General features: G+C 39.4%; 1 protein-coding gene across 3 annotated transcripts in view; it reads right to left on the bottom strand.

Moving 5' to 3' along the window:
• Positions 1–9,861: 9,861 nt before the first annotated feature.
• ANKRD28 (ankyrin repeat domain 28) overlaps positions 9,862–20,412 on the bottom strand; it is a 235,172-nt gene continuing 224,621 nt past the window's right edge. For 2 of the 3 annotated variants that reach the window (XM_074945703.1, XM_074945704.1), the window contains exon 29: positions 9,862–11,954. In XM_074945703.1, the coding sequence (XP_074801804.1) occupies positions 11,668–11,954 (287 nt within the window). In that variant the 3' untranslated portion in view covers positions 9,862–11,667. The remainder of the gene's footprint in view (positions 11,955–20,412) is intronic. The other variant, XM_074945705.1, reaches the window with a different exon arrangement.

Below are 20,412 nucleotides of genomic sequence, written 5' to 3'. Positions count from 1 at the left end.
GCAGCATGCAGATGAGACACAGCTCTACTATCCTTTACCGCATAGGAGAATACCACTACCATCAAGATGGCCCAGTGCTTGGACAGGATCAGTTCACAGGATGAAGAACAGCTGGTTGAAGCTGAACCCAAGCATAACAGAGGTTATCCTGGTGGACACAGGAAAGTATTCTGAAGAGTCTGCAGCTTGGTTTAATCTCCTTTGGTTGAAGATACACACCCATGATGGTGAATTCAATCCATAGTTTAGGAGTGCTCCCAGATTCCTCCCTGATGCTAAGCTCTCACATATAGCAGCATCCTCAAATAGCACTTTCTATGATCTCTGGTTGGCTGAGACACTCCATCCCATCCTGGCAGTTGATGACCTGGCTTCAGTTATTCATGCCTCTGTCACTTCTTGCTTGGATTACAGCAGTGCGATATACCTGGCCATGAAGCCTTCAGTGCTTAGGAAACACCAACTAGAATAGGAAGCTGCAGTGCATCCCCCCTCAGCAACACAGGTATAAACATATCAAATCTATCCTCCCCTCCGTATTCTGGCTTCTTATAGAATATTGCATCGAGTTCAATGTCTCGATCCTTCAAGTATCAGAGGGGTAGCCGTGTTGCATCCAACAAAGTGGGTATTCACCCACGAAAGCTTATGCTCCAATACGTCTGTTAGTCTATAAGGTGCCACAGGACTCTTTCCCACTTTTATCGACCCTTCAAGGCACTCCATGACCTGGGCCCAGGGTATCTAAAAGACAGACCAAATCCCTAGGATGAAGACCATGGTCAGCAACTCTGTGCTTCTGGCTCAATGGAACTCTCTATGGTATAGGGAAAGCTCAGTTGTACAGGAGATGGAACTTCCTCAGGGGTCAGCACAAGACTAATGAACTCCCCCAGGAACTAAGGACTATCAAAAACCTCACCACCTTCTGCTCCAAGTAGAAGTCCCATTTCTTTCGCTTTGCCTTCTCTGACAAACATATATCAGTTTGTGGGCATTTGTGTGTATTTTATATTAATTTATTACCATTATAAATTCCAAAATAAAACACTCCATCTATATGCACACAAATCCCCAGGGGAGAGGATGAGACAGATGTTAGTCATGATGCTTCATATACGACAGTAACGAGCACAGCATAGGAACTTATATAGAAAAGAACCAAATCTGTAACATTCCTTAGTATAATGGAAAATAAACTCTGATATGCTGTACAATGAACCATGCTGAAAGAAAAGTCTTTTGTATTTTCTCAAATATGTGGGGCTGTACCGACATCAATTTGGAAACATTTGTCAATTTTTCCAAGCTTCTCTGGGAATGTTCACTACTTTTTAAAAAAAGATTTTAGATTTAGGAATTAAACTAAACATTATTTATGAATATCTCAATCAGTTTTCATCACCTTTAACAGTGAGAAAAGCCACATTTTGTGTGTCAAGCCACTAATACCACCGAGCAGTTTTAAAACGTAATAAAAAAATCTAATTGAAGTATCCCTGGTGAGCCTGCTCAGCCCTGCCAAATTTTCCAAAGTAACTACACCTCTGACCCCTTCATAGCCTCCTTGAGAGCACCCCACTCTTAGGTTTCAGGCCTTTAGCCATCATCTTTCTCAGAGCTGAACCCTGCAATGCTCTCCCTCCTGACCAGGGACTCAGGCTGCAGACTCTTGCAATTCACTGTGATTAGCTCAGTAAGTCTGACTAATTCAGCACCTGCAGTCTTGTTCCCTCAGGGGCAATGTCAGGGTTAACCAGTGACCAACCAACTTTCATAAAACAGTCTTGTTTATTCAAAACAAAAGCACTAGGGAGAAACAAAAACAATGAGCAACTTACATGCAGGTGTAGCTAATGAGGCAGTCATCAGGGTCTCCATGTGGAAGATGGATAGGATTGTAGTCCAGGCCTTTTCCACTGGGCCTGTCTCTCTTGGTCACGGTTTCATGTCAATTCTTGGCTTGAATGCCAGTTACCTGTCTCCTTACGTCAGGGTGTTTACTTTATACTTTTGAGAAAGTCCTTTATGTTCTTAGGCTTCTTGAACCAGGCCAAGCCAGAGCATGTGATTTCCCCAGGGGATGAAACTGCCACAGACTTGTTACCTGCATTAGGGTTGTGCATTAATTACCCTCAGTGGTTTTAGTCCCTGTCAGAAGAATCATTTAGCTCGCCTGCTGAGCCAGAAATTCAATAATTAGCCAGCCCATAAAGATACACTTAACATTTATAAAATCATTACAAGTCCTTGAATAGTCCCAGTGTCCATAGCATGTCAAATGCCCACGACAGGGACGCTTGTTAAAACCATCGTGAAGATGTTGCCCTTCGGAGATTGATGTTTCAGAGCCCTAGCATATCTCGTTTGTTTGTTTAAACTGTTCATAGATATAAAAGGTAATTTCATTCTCAGACTTCACTCTGTCATGTTTGTTGTCTCTTGCACCTAACCAATAAGGGAAATTCACTTAGTTGTCCTTATTGGCTTGAATCTTGAGATAATTAGGAAATCTTGTTTAACTAATTCAATTCATTCTCAGTTGCCTAGAGAATAAAACTCCACACACTTCACCATTTGAGAGCTGACTTGTGATTTTTTTTTATTGCACTTGCTTAAATCTGCACAGCAACTCATTTGGTATTTCGATTCATGCTTTAGGGGAGAAAAATGACTATTTAATGACACTGCAGTGATACTAATATAGCTGGAAGAGCCCATGAGGCTGCATATTGTTAAGACGACTGTCTTTATAACGACATATCCAAATGCTTCAAGGATTTCTCTTTCAACCAGGGTCTGAAATTGCTAAGAAATAAAAGCAAGCTTAGACTGTCAGCAGCTCCCTTCTGCATCACATAAAATGAACCAGAAGACACTAAAAGCTTGAACCACTTCAATTTAGTCGATGTCAGACACATAATGCTGGGTCTGCACTCTCATCCCAAGGTAGTTAATTCATATCTTCTTGAAGGTACAGTCTTTAATCTTCTTCCCTCTCTCTCTACAGTAATATTTTAAAGGTAAATTCTGAAGCCAAAAAATATCCCAGTGGAAGGATTTGTCCTTTACTGCTCCTGTCACATACAGAAAGGCAACTTCAAATTTGCTTTAAAAAGTTGACTTTCTGAATTGTTTTCTAAATCAGCAGCAGCAGCATCAGGCCCTTACATAAACTGCAGGGGGAGGGAATGCTCTTTCCTAGACTGAAATATTAAACTAGGAATTGTCGTCATCCTCTCCCCCTCAGGCATGGAGAGAGCTGTAGTTCAGATGACTGCCATGGGTGTTATTACTATTCAGTTCCTCCAGCCAAAGGAGAGAACCTGATACTACCCCCAAGCAATGGAAAAAAACATTTGGTCCCATAGTAGAGTTCAAGATTAGGAAAGCCCATCTCATCATCATATTATTATTTACAGAGTTAAATTTAGAATAACTTTTTCAAATAAATACAGTATCTTGTATTTAAATGTTTGAAAGTTGATTGCTCTTACAGTTAAAAAATCTGCTGTCAATTTGTTTAATAATGAATGGAATTGTCTTTATATTTTTTATATCTGAATAAGAATTATTCCATGATATTTAAGACCTTTGTTGTCAGCTTGTAAAAGACAGCCCTGTTTAATGAATTCCTTTTCTATATGATTTTGCACAAAATACTGGCTGTAGATTAACATTATTTTTGAATCCTGACTTGAGATCATTATTGCCCAACTGTAGCATGTATTTCTGAAACAACTTATGGGATCAGACAGTTAAAACATATCAGCAGAGAGGAATACAAGAGAGGAAGTATCACCAGTTGGAATAGCTATGATTTGGGAATTTAAATGAATCATGTAAGGCAAAGGTTTCAAAAACTAGAAAAAAATAGATAGATAGATAGATAGATAGCAGTTAGGCTTAGCGGTGCTGCTTAGTCATTCAAAGGTGCAGAGTCATCATCAATCAAGCAAGGCACAAGGAGCATAGAAAAAAATGTATCCAGTTTTGAACTCACTTTCTATTTTAACATTTATTAGCTTGTGTCTTTTGATATTAAAATAGATATTCCTCAACTTAAACCCAGACCTTTGGGACAGGGACAGAGTGTGATGACAGAAAGGTTGGATGGCTAATTAAATATATATAAGAGACTCTTCTGGGTTACTGGTTCAAATCCAGCCAAAACTGATAGCGGGTAAAAGTTGTTGCCATCCATGTCTGTGTGATGACAATATGTTAAATGACTTGGCCTTTAAATGTAATGGCAGATGTCCACATCACAAAAACCACCACACCACCGACACTCTTGTAGCCAGCGACAGCAGAGACTAATGGCGGAAAAAGTGGTTCTTACACGTAAGCACCTTCTTTGCTCTTAAATTAAATAAATAAAAGTAGTCCTGGCAGTTCAGGGTTAAGGCAGACTAGTGGGAATGCTTGCACAGCCATTCCCAGTATTGTACCAGTTCTACAGAGAAAAAGAGCACACAAGTCTCTAGGTCTGTCAAATTTTCATAGATCTAAGACTCACTTTATGCAGGATTGCAGGTTTAGACTTTAATATGTAACTCACCAAGCCAACCCAAGGAATCTGATAGTCAGTGTAGGAGACCGTGACCTTCAGCATTGTCAAAAACGATCTATGATTATGCATAGGAAGTTAGACTTACCACAGCTGCACACACAAGAGCAATTCTTTGTGCATTCTCCATTTCAACTACAATGTTATCCCCCCTTCCACTTGCCCATTGATTGATAGGTCAAACCCAGGAAAAGAAATCCTCTCCCAATAAAGAAACTCTGATAACAGAATGCTACCACTATTCTATCAAAAATAATAGTTCTAAAGAACAGTTTCAATATAAGTTTTTCTATGACTGGAACAAGAAATTTGTGTTTTGCTGGGTTATTGCATTATACATTCCATCCAAACTGCTAGAGTTTCTGGGATAAGACAAGCAGGGTATTTACATTTGAAAACAATTATTGGGCTGATGAATTTGAGAACAAGAGAACTATCTGAAAAGCTGGTATTTCATTGTGTTTGACCAACTGCTTTTGCAACAGGTTCATGACGACTTTGGAAAGCAATATTTTCTCATTATTAACGTGATCAGAATATCAAAATAATATGGCAACACTGTTCACCTTCTTCCCACAAGTTCACAGCTCCACCCTGCACAGCTACTTAGGAGCTGGCATAAAGGAAAAGACCACTGGGCCATTAAGATCCATAGCCAGCCTGACAGTATGGATTGGCCATTCTTTTGTGCCTACGTATGCAGTGCTATCCCATTACTTATATTACAGTAGCACCCAAAAATGTGTTTAGTGTTGTATAAACAAAAGGCAAGTCCCTACTCTGAAAAGCTTACAGGTTAACACCCACCCTCCTCCCTCTCCCCCCGCCCCCCATTCCACAGACAAAAGGGAACAATATAAAGCAAAATGGTCAAGGCTGTGTTTGGACATATTTTGATAGTTTCATGTCTATACAGATGTTTGTGTTTTATAAACTATTCCCAGTTACTTAGCCATTAATTGATTAATTTCTGAAATTGACCTTGTAGAGGATTTGAAGGCAGGGAAGGTAATGAACTTGATGGACCTGTTCAGGAAGAATCTTCCAGGCTACACATTAGGCACAGAACAAAGTGCAGAGGTAGTTATGAGAGACAGAGGGAATCATGGGTGGCATCTGTGACAGAGCAGTGTTTGTATTTGTGTACTGGGGGCACAGTAAGAGCCTAGAGTTCTGGTTGGGTAGACAGAGAAAAAGTTGGATCTTAGCAATGTTGTGGCGTAAGCAGCAGCAAGATTTGGAAACAGCCTAGTTGTGAAGGGGAAAGGAAAAGGAGTCTGCCAAGACACCCATGTTACTTGGGTTCCTATACTGCCAAAGTCATTCATAAGTCTCCAATTTGGCCAGGCCATAGCTACCCATGATAAAGGACAAAAGTCAAAGGAGGAGAGCCAAGATTTTTCAAAAGTGACTATTGATTTTGGGTCCTGAACGTGAGACACTTTGTAAGATCCTAATTTTCAGAAAAAGCATCCATCCTCTGGAGATCAAGGCCTGATCTAAAATCGGGGACCCAAAAATGGTAGCATCTACCACATTAAGTCAGTTTTGAAAAGCTTAGACAGAATAAACTTCACCAAAAATCACAGCGTTTTGTATTTTGGGTGGAAATTCCACATATGGTGTAACAGCAAAGAGGCTTTGATCTTGGCAAACAAAGCTCAAGCCAGAGACAACTACTGTAAACCCATCCTGGTTCCCCACCTTTTATTTTAATTTTTTTTTTTCCACAAGAAAAATAGGAACCCTCATGACTTCTTGGGGAATGAAAACTCTCACCAAGAGTTCAGACTCTGATCATTTGTGTTGCTGCATTGTAGTTAAACTTTGTGATTCTTGGTAATTTTTGTTCAGTTGTTATCAGAGGTGGGTGTACAGCTGTAGGCAAAAGTCTCAAGTCATGAATTTTAAAAATGATGGTGCTTAAGACAAAAATCTAGCTTCATAATTTTAATGAAGGGATGTTAAGAGTTAGGGAGATAATCCACACAAGCGGAATTCTCAGAGGTACAACGTAACCAGGAAATATACCTTTGTTAAAGGGTGTCAGAGTGAGAGAGAGAATTCCAATTCTATTCATACAATTCTGAGTTTTGAAGTAAAAACTTTTGGGTGGAGGGAAGCAGAAGACGACAGAGAAAAAGTAACAAATAAAGGGCCAGATCTTGTTAAGCCATACCCACGGGAACAGCTTTATTGATTTTAATGAGATTATGCATGTAAGGATTCCTTTGTACAGTCCACACACAACGGTCTGTGGGTGACAATTTCGTTTGTCAAATGCAGCATCACTCTAAAGTCAAAGTTCCCCTGAGCCAACAGCTCATTGGGCTCTGTGGTTATGGCATGTCATTCAGTTCCCTCTTCTTAGCAAGGCAAATGTATTTGAGCAGCTGCAGTTTCCAATGGTCCACTGATAAAACAGAATGCAGACTAGCCTTGGTGATAATCCCAGAAGGCTTCTTGGGTAAAGCGTGCTATAATAATCATGTATCAGTAATATGTACATTGAGAAATTATACTAGCAAGACACAGTATGCAATGTTCTCTTCTGGAAAGAATTGCTTAATTTGTGGCAGGGTGTGCCAGGGCTGAGCCCCAGCACCTCTAGGCTTGGCAGTTCATAGCCCTGGCACCTCTGAGCTTGCCACATCAGTTATGAAAGTAAAAAAAATTGCTTAAACCCATGCACCTCATTTGTTACAAATTAAGTCTCCATTCAGACTATGAACTTTGGAAATAAGTTTGACCCAAACATAATTTAGTCTTGAGAAAAGAGCACTGAGGCGGGGACCTGATAAAAACAGTCTTCAAATATGTAAAGGGCTGTTATATAGAGGCCCGTGATCAACTGTCCACTGAAGGTAGGACAAGAAGTAATTATCTTAATCTGCAACTAGGGAGATTTAGGTTAGATAGCAAGAAAAACTTTCTAACTATATGGGTAGTTAAGGGGTAGAGAATCCCCACACCTGCCAGTGTGGGTCTAGGTTTACTTGGTCCTGCCTCATCACAGGTGGCTGGACTTGATGACTTCTCGAGGTCCCTTTCAGCCCTACATTTCTGTGATTCTAGAAGTTTGAAAAAGAGTATCCACAGGCAGTCTTGTTTAATCTGTTATATATAAATGTGGAACTTTCTATTTCATGCCATTTCAATAGCAACCTATTCTTTAAACACATTTGCATGCCTTTTTTTTTTTTAAACACATTTTTTGGAATAAGACCATATTCTTGTAAACAGTGGGCCTGATTTGATGTTCATGTATACTAATGCACCTGTAAAGCCCTTTTACACGATCAGAGTGGTGAAAAGGGGCCTTTGGGAAAATGAGAATTAGACCAGATGGGTACACAACTCAAAAAAAATCTGTGCACATTAACAGCTGGCTACAGCAGTTCAAGGTATACTGAGAGTTTGACATTGGAAAACATAATTGCAACTATACATACAAAATAATGGAGTCTAAATTAATTCTTACTATTCAAGAAAGTTTGGCATCATCATGGACAGTTCTCTGAAAATATCTGCTCAATGTGAAACAACTGTCAAAAAAGCTCACAGACTGTTAGGAGCCATTAGGAAAGGGATAGATAAAACAGAAAATATGACACTATATACATACACGGTATGTCCAAACCATGAATACTGCGTACAGTTTTGATAGCCCCATCTCAAAACATATATATTAGCATTTTAAAAGTACAGAGAAGTGTAAGAGAAATTATTAGGGGAATGGAACAGCTTTTATATGAGGAGAGATTTAAAAAACAGGGGCTGTTCATCTTAGAAAAGGGACAGCTAAGGGGGGATATGGTAAAGGTGTATACAATCATGAAAGGTGTAGAGAAAGTGCATAAGGAAATTTTATTTACCCATCACATAACACAAGAAACAGGAGTCACCCACTGAAATTAATAGGCAGCAGGCTTAAAAACAAACAAAAGGAAGTATTTCTTCACACAGCGCACAGTCAACCTGTGGAACTCATTGCCAAGGGATGTTGTGAAGGCCAAAAAAAGTATCACTGGATTCAAAAAGGAATTAGATAAGTTCATGGAGGATAGGTCCATCAATGGCTATTAGCCAAGATGGTCAGGGACACAACCCCATGCGCTCTGGGTGTCCCAAGACCTCTGACTGCCAGAAGCTGAGACTGGATGACACAGGATGGATCACTCAATAATTGCCCTGGCTGTTCATTCCCACAAGCATCTGGGACCAGCCACTGTCAGAAAAACAGGACACTGGGCTAGGTGGATCTTTGGTCTGACGCAGGATAGCCATTCTTATGTTCATATTGGTGGCTCACTGCAATTCTAAACTCAGATCATTTTTTAAAATCTTTGTATAACAGCATTAAGGGCAGAGGCAGCTTAGACACAGAAATGGCAAGCTGACCAAGAACATTAATTAAAAAGAATACCATTCTAAGGAACAAAACAGACACAGGCTGCTTCCTCCAACCGTGAGCTGCAATGGAACAAGAGAAGAGGTTGGTGAGGGTTGTATTGATATTTTTTCCATTTCTCTTTAGTGCCTTTTTAAAAGCAGAACAAAGTTAGCAATGCATTTAAACCAATAGGCTTCTTTGGGGGACTGATGACTTGCCCTAAGTGACCCAGTGTTCAACCTAGGAGCATTTCAAACTAGGTAATTGTCAGCCATCCTATAAATTACTCTCTCTTTTCTCTGGGGGGTGGGATGGAGGACCCATACAGGCCAAGGCAACAGACCATCTTGAGATAAAATTATCACATCTTGAAGAGTTAAGAGCAGAAACATTTGCTAGTACAGATTGCAGCTGCATTCAGTATGACCTTCTGACTGTTCTGATGGAGCAGCAAAAACTGAAAAGCACCAGTAACTGAAATATCACAGAAGTTAGCTTTTAAACAACAAACATGTAACCTAAATCAATTCTCTTCTTTGCAGTGTGGGGAAAACCTTGTCCCAACTGGTTCAAATCATATCATCATAGAAATTACCAGGTTACTGATAAGATGTAGTGAATCAAAAAGTGTGGCTAAACAATAAAGAACTCCAAAGAAGATTCAGAGGACAGTGTGGTAGAGAAAAAGCATGGACTCCCCAACTTTTTCTATAGTGTAGAAGGGTCATATATGCAATATGCTGTTTCAGCCATTAATATTTATGAACTCCTAACAAGAAAGTGATGCTTACAAGATAATCTAGATTCTAAACAGTAATTAAATATCATTTAAGTCTTCCTTGTAAAGTGATTGTAAATCTGAAATTATTTACATGCACTTTGGAATTAAAAGGACAGCAAAGCCTTTGTAAAATAAATTTTATAAATTCTAATAGTTATTCAACAAAAGAATCTTTGTAATTACTGCTTCAGTATGGTACACAGATACAAATAAATTATTCATTAAATACAACTCACATCTGGGTTTTATTATACTCTGTAAAATATACAGGAATCTTGATGTACTGAAAGAGTGCAGGTAAATACAGTATTCAAGCAATCACTATTTCTATGTACATGCTCATTAATTCTTCAAAAAACCCACAAAATTATCAAATAGATCAAAATACTGTCCTGTGTTTCCACACTTTATGTTCAGAAAACCAGCTGATAATTTACAATGGCATTAAGGTTTCCAGTTTCACAATACAAAAAAGGATAAAAGGTAATTGGGATTCAGTTTATTTGTATTTTACCTGGACCTGCAAGAATCCCTTGCATGTACGTAAGCAATGTCACTTTAAAAGTAATAGTTATAGTTAAAGCAGAACCCAATAAACTAAATACTCATTTAACAGACAAACTTTGAAGTCTTCCATTTTTCAGGCACCTTTTTTTATTTTTTATTTTTTTTAAACAGTAGTCTGTTCTAAATAAAAAGACTGAGGGCAAGTTTGTAGTACACTACAGGGGCCTGCATCGTCTATTGATTTTTTAAATGGAGAACACCACAGATATTTCTTCCTGAAGATCCAACATTCTACCTTTTGATAACAGGGAAACTTTCTTTTAAATTCATCTTCCTCCCACCCCCACTCAGAACTCCAGGATTTAAAAGAAATACAATTTGGAGGCATAGACTTCATCTCACTTACAAACTTTATGATGTAAATAAGTGGGTGAATTGTTGATAAATCCATTCCCTAAAAACTTTCAGCCACAACAGGGTGTCAGGAGATTCCATTTAAATTTTTATGCAGTTTCATTTTCTCAGTAAATTACCCTTCATGTATTTAAATAAAAATATCTCAATTTAAAACCCAGAAGTTAAAAATCTAAAACTGTGCAACAATTACTGTTTCCATCCCACCCCTCCCCTTGTTTATTATACTGTACACGTTTCACCCTGACTGCACCTTGTTAGCTGGTTTTTTTTAAGCTTTATAAAAGTATGACAAGTTCATTTTTGTTTAATCTAAAAGAAAAAACAAAACTGAAAGATACATCTGCTTTCTTTCATGGTACATTTAATAGTGTCGGAAGGCTTTTAGATTATAAAAAAAATCAACATTTAAAACCAAATCTAAGCTTCATTCCGAGAAATAATTAAGGTTGGGTTAAGACAACATCTCATTTAACCTATTCCAGTTTCCACAAAAGGTATTTAATTAAAAAAATCTTTAAGTTATTTGGTCCTTTGGCAATTTGCTGCACACACAATGCCTACTGTACCAAACTCATTTATTGCCTTCAAAATGGTTTTAGTTTTATTGATTATAGTTAAATCTAGTGTCCTTTTTGTTGTACAATAGTGTTGTTCATTTACACAGACTAGGGTGCAGAGTCTGGAGAAGTTACTCCTGGCACCACAAACAAAATGGTAATGTACAATTAAATAAAACAGTTTTGACATTCTTAATTTTTTTTGCTGTAGATTCCAAGTATTTTTCAAGAATTTATGCTTCTTTTGCAAAACCTGCTTTTTAAAATCCTCCTAGTGTCACACACAGATCTTTCATATGCACCCACAATTAAAAAAAAACCTCCAAATCTTCTCGTAGGTCTGTCCTCTTTTGTAATTAAACACTGACTGCTTTTTTTCCAAAAGCACAATTCTGACCTTCAGATGACTGGGTTCACTCTTCAGACCTCCAGATGAAGCTTCTTAATAGGTCTCAGAATCTGAGTCATTAAGCTCATCCTCTTCTGTATATGGGTAGCCATCTTCCCTGCCAATGTTGTTGAAACTACAATAAGAGCTATGTTCACTCCTCATGATTGGCAAGGAGTCAAACGTGACAGTTTTTGAGGTGTTGGTGTAATGATTAATGGCATTGAATGTAAGGGAAGGTAAAGTGCTGCTTGATGAAACAGGCATCATCGTGGCCAAAATGAGAGCTAGACAATCAGCCACATCCTTATTGGGAGCACAGGCCAAAGCTGGTGTGTAACCTAGAAATCAAAATAAAATCAAAACCTTTGTTTAAAAAATAGGAAGTGTACAAATTCTTCAAGAGCATTTAATCAGACAGCTGTAAAAACGTTTAAATTGCTTAGTTCTGTTTAAAAAGGAACATAAAATTAAACAATTTAAAATTACAATATCATTTATTTTTGTAAATTTTGCTGTTACAAAAGTATTACAATGTTTATCTGCTGATTACAGTCTATATATACGCACCTTAGCTAAACAGGTTATAGTATATCATACAGGTGGCAGGGTTGAAGATCAGGAAGAAAGATAAAACCCTGGGAAATCAGAAGACTTGGGAGGGCAGGATTTGATCGTTTTATTAGGCAAAGTTAGGAATTTTTGGATCAGGGAGAAAAACTGGGATTTCAAGCAGCCAGGAAGTTAACTGAATGAAGACAGGTAATTCCTGTTCCAGTTAACTAACTACAACCAATAATTAATTTTGCAGGAAATCTATAGCCATTATAAAAACCAACTGAAAACATGTAAAGCTCCAGCATAAGGAATATCTGCACAGCTGTTCATTGCAGAATAAGCAGTCTTACTGAAATATTTGACCCAAGGCAAGTTGGCAAAACATTAGCGTGACCAGTGAAAGTGAGATGTTAATTTTTGTACTGGTATAATTTAAGCAATCTAGGTTTTGTTACTAAATAGCAATATAAAATAAGGAGATAAACTAAGAAATGTCAACTGCATTAGTGGGTTAGGACTTACAGTCTCCTTGCTTTAACTCAGTTCTATTTCAAACAGCACTATGTTGCACACTCAACGTTCCCGAGAATGCTGTACCAGCAGGGTCTACATGGACCAATTAATGCGCAACAACTTAGTATGCTTTAGAATTTAAACCCCATAATGTGTATTACCCCACCATGTAGATTATGATCTTAAGGAGAGTGGAGCTCCAATTTTGGCCCCCGAGTCAGCACTATCTCAATGAACAGAACTTCTTGTGGCTACAGCACCCACAAAGCACTTTGTTTTCAGTTTTTATTTTAAGATTTCCTAGGAATTTATTGGAGTTTATTAAAAAAATTAAGTAAGTGAAAATTGATTCATGGAGGATAGGTCCATTAAGGGCAGGGTGGATAAAAATCAATGATTTAAAAATTTTTTTTTTTAAATTTAAATCGGATTTTTTTGATAAAATGCTTTTTGAGGAAAAAACCTATCTAAAGATCCATGATAAGATATCTTTGAGCTATAATGTAATAGGGATTATAAATTCTAATGCTATAGCATGAGACAATATATTAATGTAATGTTTAAGAAAAGTTTTGTAAATGAGTTCCAATAGTTCATGGATTAGGGACCCAATTTTATGGGGTCCCAGGCACTTCTGAACAGATTATTTAGGTTAATCTTTCTATCTGCCCAATGGGACTCAATATTTTCTAGACTGAGCACTATCAGAGATGCTTAGTTTTGCAGTTCTCAAACTGTGGATTTGTGTCTCCAGAGATAACATGCTTGTTCACAGCAAACATTTTTTTAAATAAATAATACATAGAGGTGAGAAACAACAGACCTCAACCCTACTGTCCCCTCTGCAAATTTGTGTACACAGAGTCAATCCCTTACCTCTCTCTAAAAGTACAAAGTTTCAAAAAGTTCAGTGAATAGAAGATTGTTGGGGGGCGGAACAGATCTGGACAGTCGGGAGATAAACGTGAGAAGGGAGGGACAGGCAGAAGAAACAAAAGTGAAACTCTTTGAGCACAATATTCCAGAAGTCTTAAGGTCTTTTTGAGTGTAGCCTTCACTGATTTGAGATCTACCATACCATTCTCTCACTAGAAGGGAAAACCTATAATGGCAGCAGGCCATAAAAGAGACCCAGTTTGGGAATATTTTAATGAAGTTCCTCTACCTGTGGGTAAGACAGGCATGCGTGAAAAATGCAAACAGTGCAACAAAGAAATGCAAGGCCGGGTTGGCCGAATGAAACAACATCACGAGAAGTGTTCCTTCTCAGGAGGAAGATGCACTGAAGATGATTAAAGGAACATGTCTGAACATACAGGATCTTCAGGTTGGTAAACTTTTTTTATTTCATACTTCTTTCTTAAGGACTGCCTGTCGTCCTTCTGGACTGTTCTTGGATTCTCATCTTTGAGCAAAAAATATAGCTGTTACTGTATGGTTCATTTTAGATGCAGTTGTGATAAAAAATAGCTGAAATAGGCAGATCTTCCTTTTACAATTTCACCTTTAAAGTAGTACTGAGTGTCAGTGAATGCAATGAGTAATACTAAATAAGCAGTATGATAATAATACTTAAATAACTGCATTGACTTATTTTGTTTAGGAAAATCCATCCTCAACATACAGGATTCTAAAGACTATCCACCTTCAAGATCACCATCATTTTCTATAGTTTCAGAGTTATCTGCCAATGATAGTGTTTCAGTCACATCATGTATGTCACATTGCCACAGTATATCACCTGTAGCAAAAAGAAAAAAAAATCTCCATCATCCTGAAACAACCATAGATAATTTTGTGATAAGAACCAGCAGATTACAAAAAGAGGTAATTGATGAAAAAATTGTCCCGTTTGTTTATGCAACAAACTCTCCTTTCTGTATGATTGAGAACTCACACTTTAACAACATGGTTCAGTCATGAAGACCAGGATACAGTCCACCCAACAGAGCAGATTTCACAGGCAAATTACTGGATAATGTGCATGAAAGAGAAATTGAGCAGCGTGCGAGAGGTCTAGAGGGTGAAATTGTTAACCTGAATCTTAATGGGTGGAGCAATGTCCACAATGATCCTGTTGTATGTGCTTGTGTGACAACAGAAGAAAGGAATGTCTTCCCTACAGAAACAATTGATACATCAGGAAATGCACACACAGCAGAATGCTTACAAAAGTAGCAGTAAAAGCTATAACAAACTGTGAAAAAAATTCAAATGTCTAGTATGCAGCTTGGTCACAGACAATGCTGCAAATGAATCCAAGATGAGAAGATATTTAGAAGACAGTCCCAAGCTAATAACATACGGTTGCAGTGCTCATTTGATGCACCTCCTAGCCAAAGACTGCAGTGTTCCAGAAATAAAGCCTAATATTGTTGAAATTGCAAAATACTTCTGTAACAACCACTTTGCGGCAGCTGCTCTGAAAAAAGTGGGAGGAACCAACCTAAACCTCCCACAAGATGTGCAATAGAATTCAGTAGTGGACTGTTTTGAGCACTATATCAAGAACTGGCCTAATCTGATGACAGTGTGAACAAAATCAGGAAAAAATAGGTGCACTGTCACAACCAAAGTTCTCAACATTGGACTTAAGAGAAATGTTGAACACATGCTGAGTACCCTGAAACCTATTTCTGTAGCCTTGAACAAAGCGCAGGGAAATAAATAGCTGTTTTGTTGCTGATGCTGTTGAAATCTGGAAGGAACTGAGTGAGATCTTAAAAAGAGAAATATGCAATGACAGAGTTAAATTACAAGCATTAAAAAAGAATGGGACAAGCACTATCTCCAGCTCATTTTCTTGCAAATATTCTCAATACTGTGTACCAGGGTCAAACCTTAGCTGCTGAAGAAGAGGAGTTGGCTATGACATGGACATCCAGCAATCATCCCTCCATAACGGCAACTATTAATAAACTTCAGAGCTAAGGGTGAACCATTCAAGAAACAGATGTTTGCTGATGCTGTTTTAAAGAAAGTCACACCAGTGAACTGGTGGAAATCACTTAAACACTTGGATTCAGAGACTGTTGAAGTGATAATCTCACTTTTAACAGCAGTAGCTTCTTCTGCCAATGTAGAAAGAATATTTTCTTCCTTTGGACTAATTCATTCCACATTGAGAAATCGTTTGGAACCTGAAAAAGCAGGAAAGCTTGTTTTCTTTTTCAGATTATGAACAAACAGGGAAATGAAGGTGAAGACTATTGAGTTAGCTGCATTAGCCAATATTTTAAGCTTCTCATGTTGACCTGGCTCACAGTCTATTTAATTTTTGTTTTTTTAAAGAAAATATTTCATTTAACTATTTTAGTTAAAAACAATTTTAACAAAAAACAAACCTGATTTTAAAAAACTTGAATGTTTAACTAAATTCAAAAATTCATATGCTTGTTTTGTTAAAATATTATGTTTGCTATTGAAGAAAAAAAACAGAATACATAATGTTGTTGTTTAATAAAATAAAACAATTAAAATGTCTGTCTGGTGAGGTTCTCCTCCTAATACAGCATGGCAAGAAAATCCTCCAAATATTGATGATTAACCTGTTGAATTGGAGATAGTTCACCTCCCAATGACTTCATAAATATCTGCTTCAATTACCTTTGGGAAATGAAATAACCAATCATTCATTTTCTGATATAGCTGTAAAACTAATCTGAAAAGGTTTCAAAATAAATCACTTTAAAATATACAGTGTGTACCTTCTAAAAATGAAACCTACATCTATCTCTGAGTTGTGAAGAATATGTATTAAGGTTACAACAACAACCAACAAGAATGCACTTTTATGTAGAAATCCACGATTAAATCGAGTCTTCCTGACTAGTGATTTAAATCAAATCCACCCTGATCAATGGCAATTAGCCATGATGGGCAGGGATGGTGTCCCTAGCCTCTGCTTGCCAGAACCTAGGAACTGGCGATGGGGATGGATCACTTGATGATAACCTGTTCTGTTCATTCCCTCTGAAGCACCTGGCATTGGCCACTGTCGGAAGACAGGATACTGGGCTAGATGGACCTTTGGTCTGACCCAGCATGGCCATTCTTATGTTCTTAGGTGCAAAATATTAACTTCACAGTTTTCTGAGTAAATATCAGGATTAACAGGGGGACGGATGGGAGGGCAGAAAAGAACTAATAGAGAAAAGTAAGTAAAAGAGGTTTAATATTGTGGTTTCTTTCACAAACTGTACATTAACAGTATGTACACATATGCATGTCTACACATGTGCATCTTCCATTACATTGCCTTACTTTAACAGATAGACTAATTTATTAACAAACACATCTAACTAATATAACTTATTAGATTTTCTTAACATAATCGGTATTTTCAGGTACATGAGTGGTCCAAAATTCTAGTGAAAATCAGTAAAAACCAAACAGCAGCTTTTTAAAACCTGGGAATATTTTGGTAAAAATTGTTAAAAACTGAACAAAGGGCCTTAACTATTAATTTAAAAAACACTGTAAATAAAACAAAACTTTAAAGGAAAGCCATGTGTTTGATTTGTATCCAACCAATTAAAGTGTCATCAAGGAGGTAATTTTTATTTTATCAGCATATACTCTACGTGCTAAGGAATTGTTTTTGTTGTAAAGTAGATCCAGTTGCTCAAGGTTTTTAAGGACACCTCAACAATTGTTATTGTCTGTTCAACTGATGTTGTACATTAGGTAACTGCTCAGACAACTCTAACAACTTGTCACATAAAATAATATTTACATGAGACAATATTAAGGAAGAACAGCTAATGGGGGGAAGAAGAGCTTGTATTAAAATTATTTATTTGCTGAGTATAGACATTGTGCACGACACTGTACAGAACAGAGTAAGACACAGTTCCTTCCCCAAGGAGCATACAATCTAAGCCCTGGTGTACACTGTGAGTTTAGGTTGAATTTAGCAGTGTTAGATCGATTTAACCCTGCATCTGTCCACACAACAAAGCCATTTTTGTCGACTTAATGGGCTCTTAAAATCTATTTCTGTACTCATTCCTGACGAGGGGATTAGCGCTGAAATCAACAACGCTGGGTCGAATTTGGGATAGCGTGGACACAATTTGATGGTATTGGCCTCCGGGAGCTATTCCGGAGTGCTCCATTGTGACTGCTCTGGACAGCGCTCTCAACTCGGATGCACTGGCCAGGTAGACAAGAAAAGCCCCGCAAACTTTTGAATTTCATTTCCTGTTTGACCACCGTGGCAAGCTGATCAGCACAGGTGACCGTGCAGATCTCATCAACAGAGGTGACTATGGAGTCCCAGAATCGCAAAAGAGTTCCAGCATGACTGAATGGAAGGTACTGGATCTGATCACTGTATGGGGAGACGAATCCCTGCTATCAGAACTCTGTTCCAAAAGACGAAATGCCAAAATATTTGTAAAAATCTCCAAGGGCATGAAGGACAAAGGCTATAACAGGGACCCACAGCAGTGCCACGTGAAACTTAAGGAGCTCAGGCAAGCCTACCAAAAACCCAAGAGGCAAACGCCCGCTCGGGATCAGAGACCCAGACATGCCGCTTCTATGATGAACTGCATGCAATTTTAGGAGGTGCCCCTACAACTACCCCACACCTGTACGTGGACTTCTGCAAGGGAGTCTCACGGAACAGGGATGAGGATTTGGGGGATGAGGAAGATGACGAGGAGGGGGAGGCTGAAGATAGCGCACACCAGGCAAGCGGAGAAACTGTTCATCACCCTGGAACCAATACCCTCCCAACCCGGGCTCCCGGACCTTGAAGGCGGAGAAGACACCTCTGGTGCATGTACCTTTGTAAATATAATACACGGTTTAAAAGCAAGCGTGTTTAATGATTAATTTGCCCTGAAGACTTGGGATGCATTCGTGGCCAGTACAGCTACTGGAAAAGTCCCCTCCAGGGACATCTCAATGAAGCTCTCCTGGAGGTACTCCCAAAGCCTTTGCAAAAGGTTTCTGGGGACAGCAGCCTTACTGCGTCCTCCATGGTAGGATGCTTTACCACGCCAGGCCAGTAGCACGTAGTCTGGAATCATTGCATAAGAAAGCATGGCAACGTGTGGTCCCGGTGTTTGCTGGGCATTCAAGCAACATCCGTTCTTTATCTCTATGTTATCCTCAGGGGAGTGATATCATTCATGGTTACCTGGTTGAAATAGGGGAATTTTATTAAGGGGACATTCAGAGGTGGCCGTTCCTGCTGGGCTGTTTGCCTGTGGCTGAAAAGAAATCATCCCTGCTGTTAGCCACGTGGTGGGGGAAGCGGTGAATTGATCATCCCAGAGAATTAGGTGTGGGGGGGGGTCAGGGGGGGTTAGTTGGGTTTGTGCTGCATGTTACTGAAAACATCAGTCCCTCCTTTTAAATGGCCAATGTGTCTTTTTCAGTTTTACTCTCCCTTTTTTTCCTCCCACAGCTGCAAATGTTTCAATACTGCCACTAACATCTCCATCCCAGAGGCTAGCGCAGATAAGAAGGCCAAAAAAAACGCACTCGTGATGAAATGTTCTCTGAGCTCATGCAGCCCTCCCGCACTGAAAGAGCCCCGCAGAACGCATGGAGGCAAACAATGTCAGATTCCAGGTAAGCACAAAATGAACATAAGGACAGGAGGGACGTGCGAGAGGACAGATGGCTGGAGAAACAGGAGAGGTGGCGGCAGCGTGATGAGAGGAGGCAGGATGCAATGCTGAGGCTACTGGAGGATCAAACTGATATGCTCCAGCATAGGGTTGAGGTGCAGGAAAGGCACATACCGCCACTGCAGCCCCTGTATAATCAACCGCCCTCCTCCCCAAGTTCCATAGCCTCCTCACCCAGATGGCCAAGAACGCGGGGGGCGGGGGCGGCGGCTCCAGGCACCCAACCACTCCACCCCAGAGGACTGCCCAAGCAACAGAAGGCTGGCATTCAATAAGTTTTGAAGTGCAGTGTGGCCTTGTCCTTCCCTCCTCCCCCACCCAATCCGGTGCTTCCCTCCTCCTGGGCTACCTTGGCAGTTATCCCCCTATTTGTGTGATGAATTAATAAAGAATGCATAAACTTGAAACAATGACTTTATTGCCTCTGCAAGCGGTGGTCGAAGGGGAAGGGGAGGGCGGTTGGCTTACAGGGAAGTCGAGTGAACCAAGGGGGCGGGTTTTCATCAAGGAGAAACAAACAAAACTGTCACACCGTAGCCTGGTCAGCCATTAAACTAGCTTTCAAAGCTTCTCTGATGCGCAGCGTGCCCTGCTTTGCTCCTCTAATTGCCCTGGTGTCTGGCTGCACGTAATCAGCGGCCAGGCCATTTGCCTGAACTTCCCACCCCACCATAAATGTCTCCCCCTTACTCTCACAGATATTGTAGAACACACAGCAAGCAGTAATAACAATGGGAATATTGGTTTCGCTGAGGTCTAACCGAGTCAGTAAACTGTGCCAGCGAGCTTTTAAACGTCCATATGCACATTCTGCCACCATTCTGCACTTGCTCAGCCTATAGTTGAACAGCTCCTGACTACTGTCCAGGCTGCCTGTGTACGGCTTCATGAGCCGTGGCATTAAGGGGTAGGCTGGGTCCCCCAAGGATAACGATAGGCATTTCAACATCCCCAATGGTTATTTTCTGGTCTGGAAAGTAAGTCCCTTGCAGCAGCTGTTCATACAGACCACAGTTCCTGAAGATGCAAGCGTCACGTACCTTTCCCAGCCATCCCATGTTGACGTCTGTGAAACGTCCCTTGT

This window comes from Natator depressus, chromosome 2, assembly GCF_965152275.1.
Source record: "Natator depressus isolate rNatDep1 chromosome 2, rNatDep2.hap1, whole genome shotgun sequence".
NCBI classification, from domain to species: Eukaryota; Metazoa; Chordata; order Testudines; family Cheloniidae; genus Natator; species Natator depressus.
Note: the sequence above shows the minus strand (reverse complement) of the source record. Positions and strands in the feature narration are given on the sequence as shown.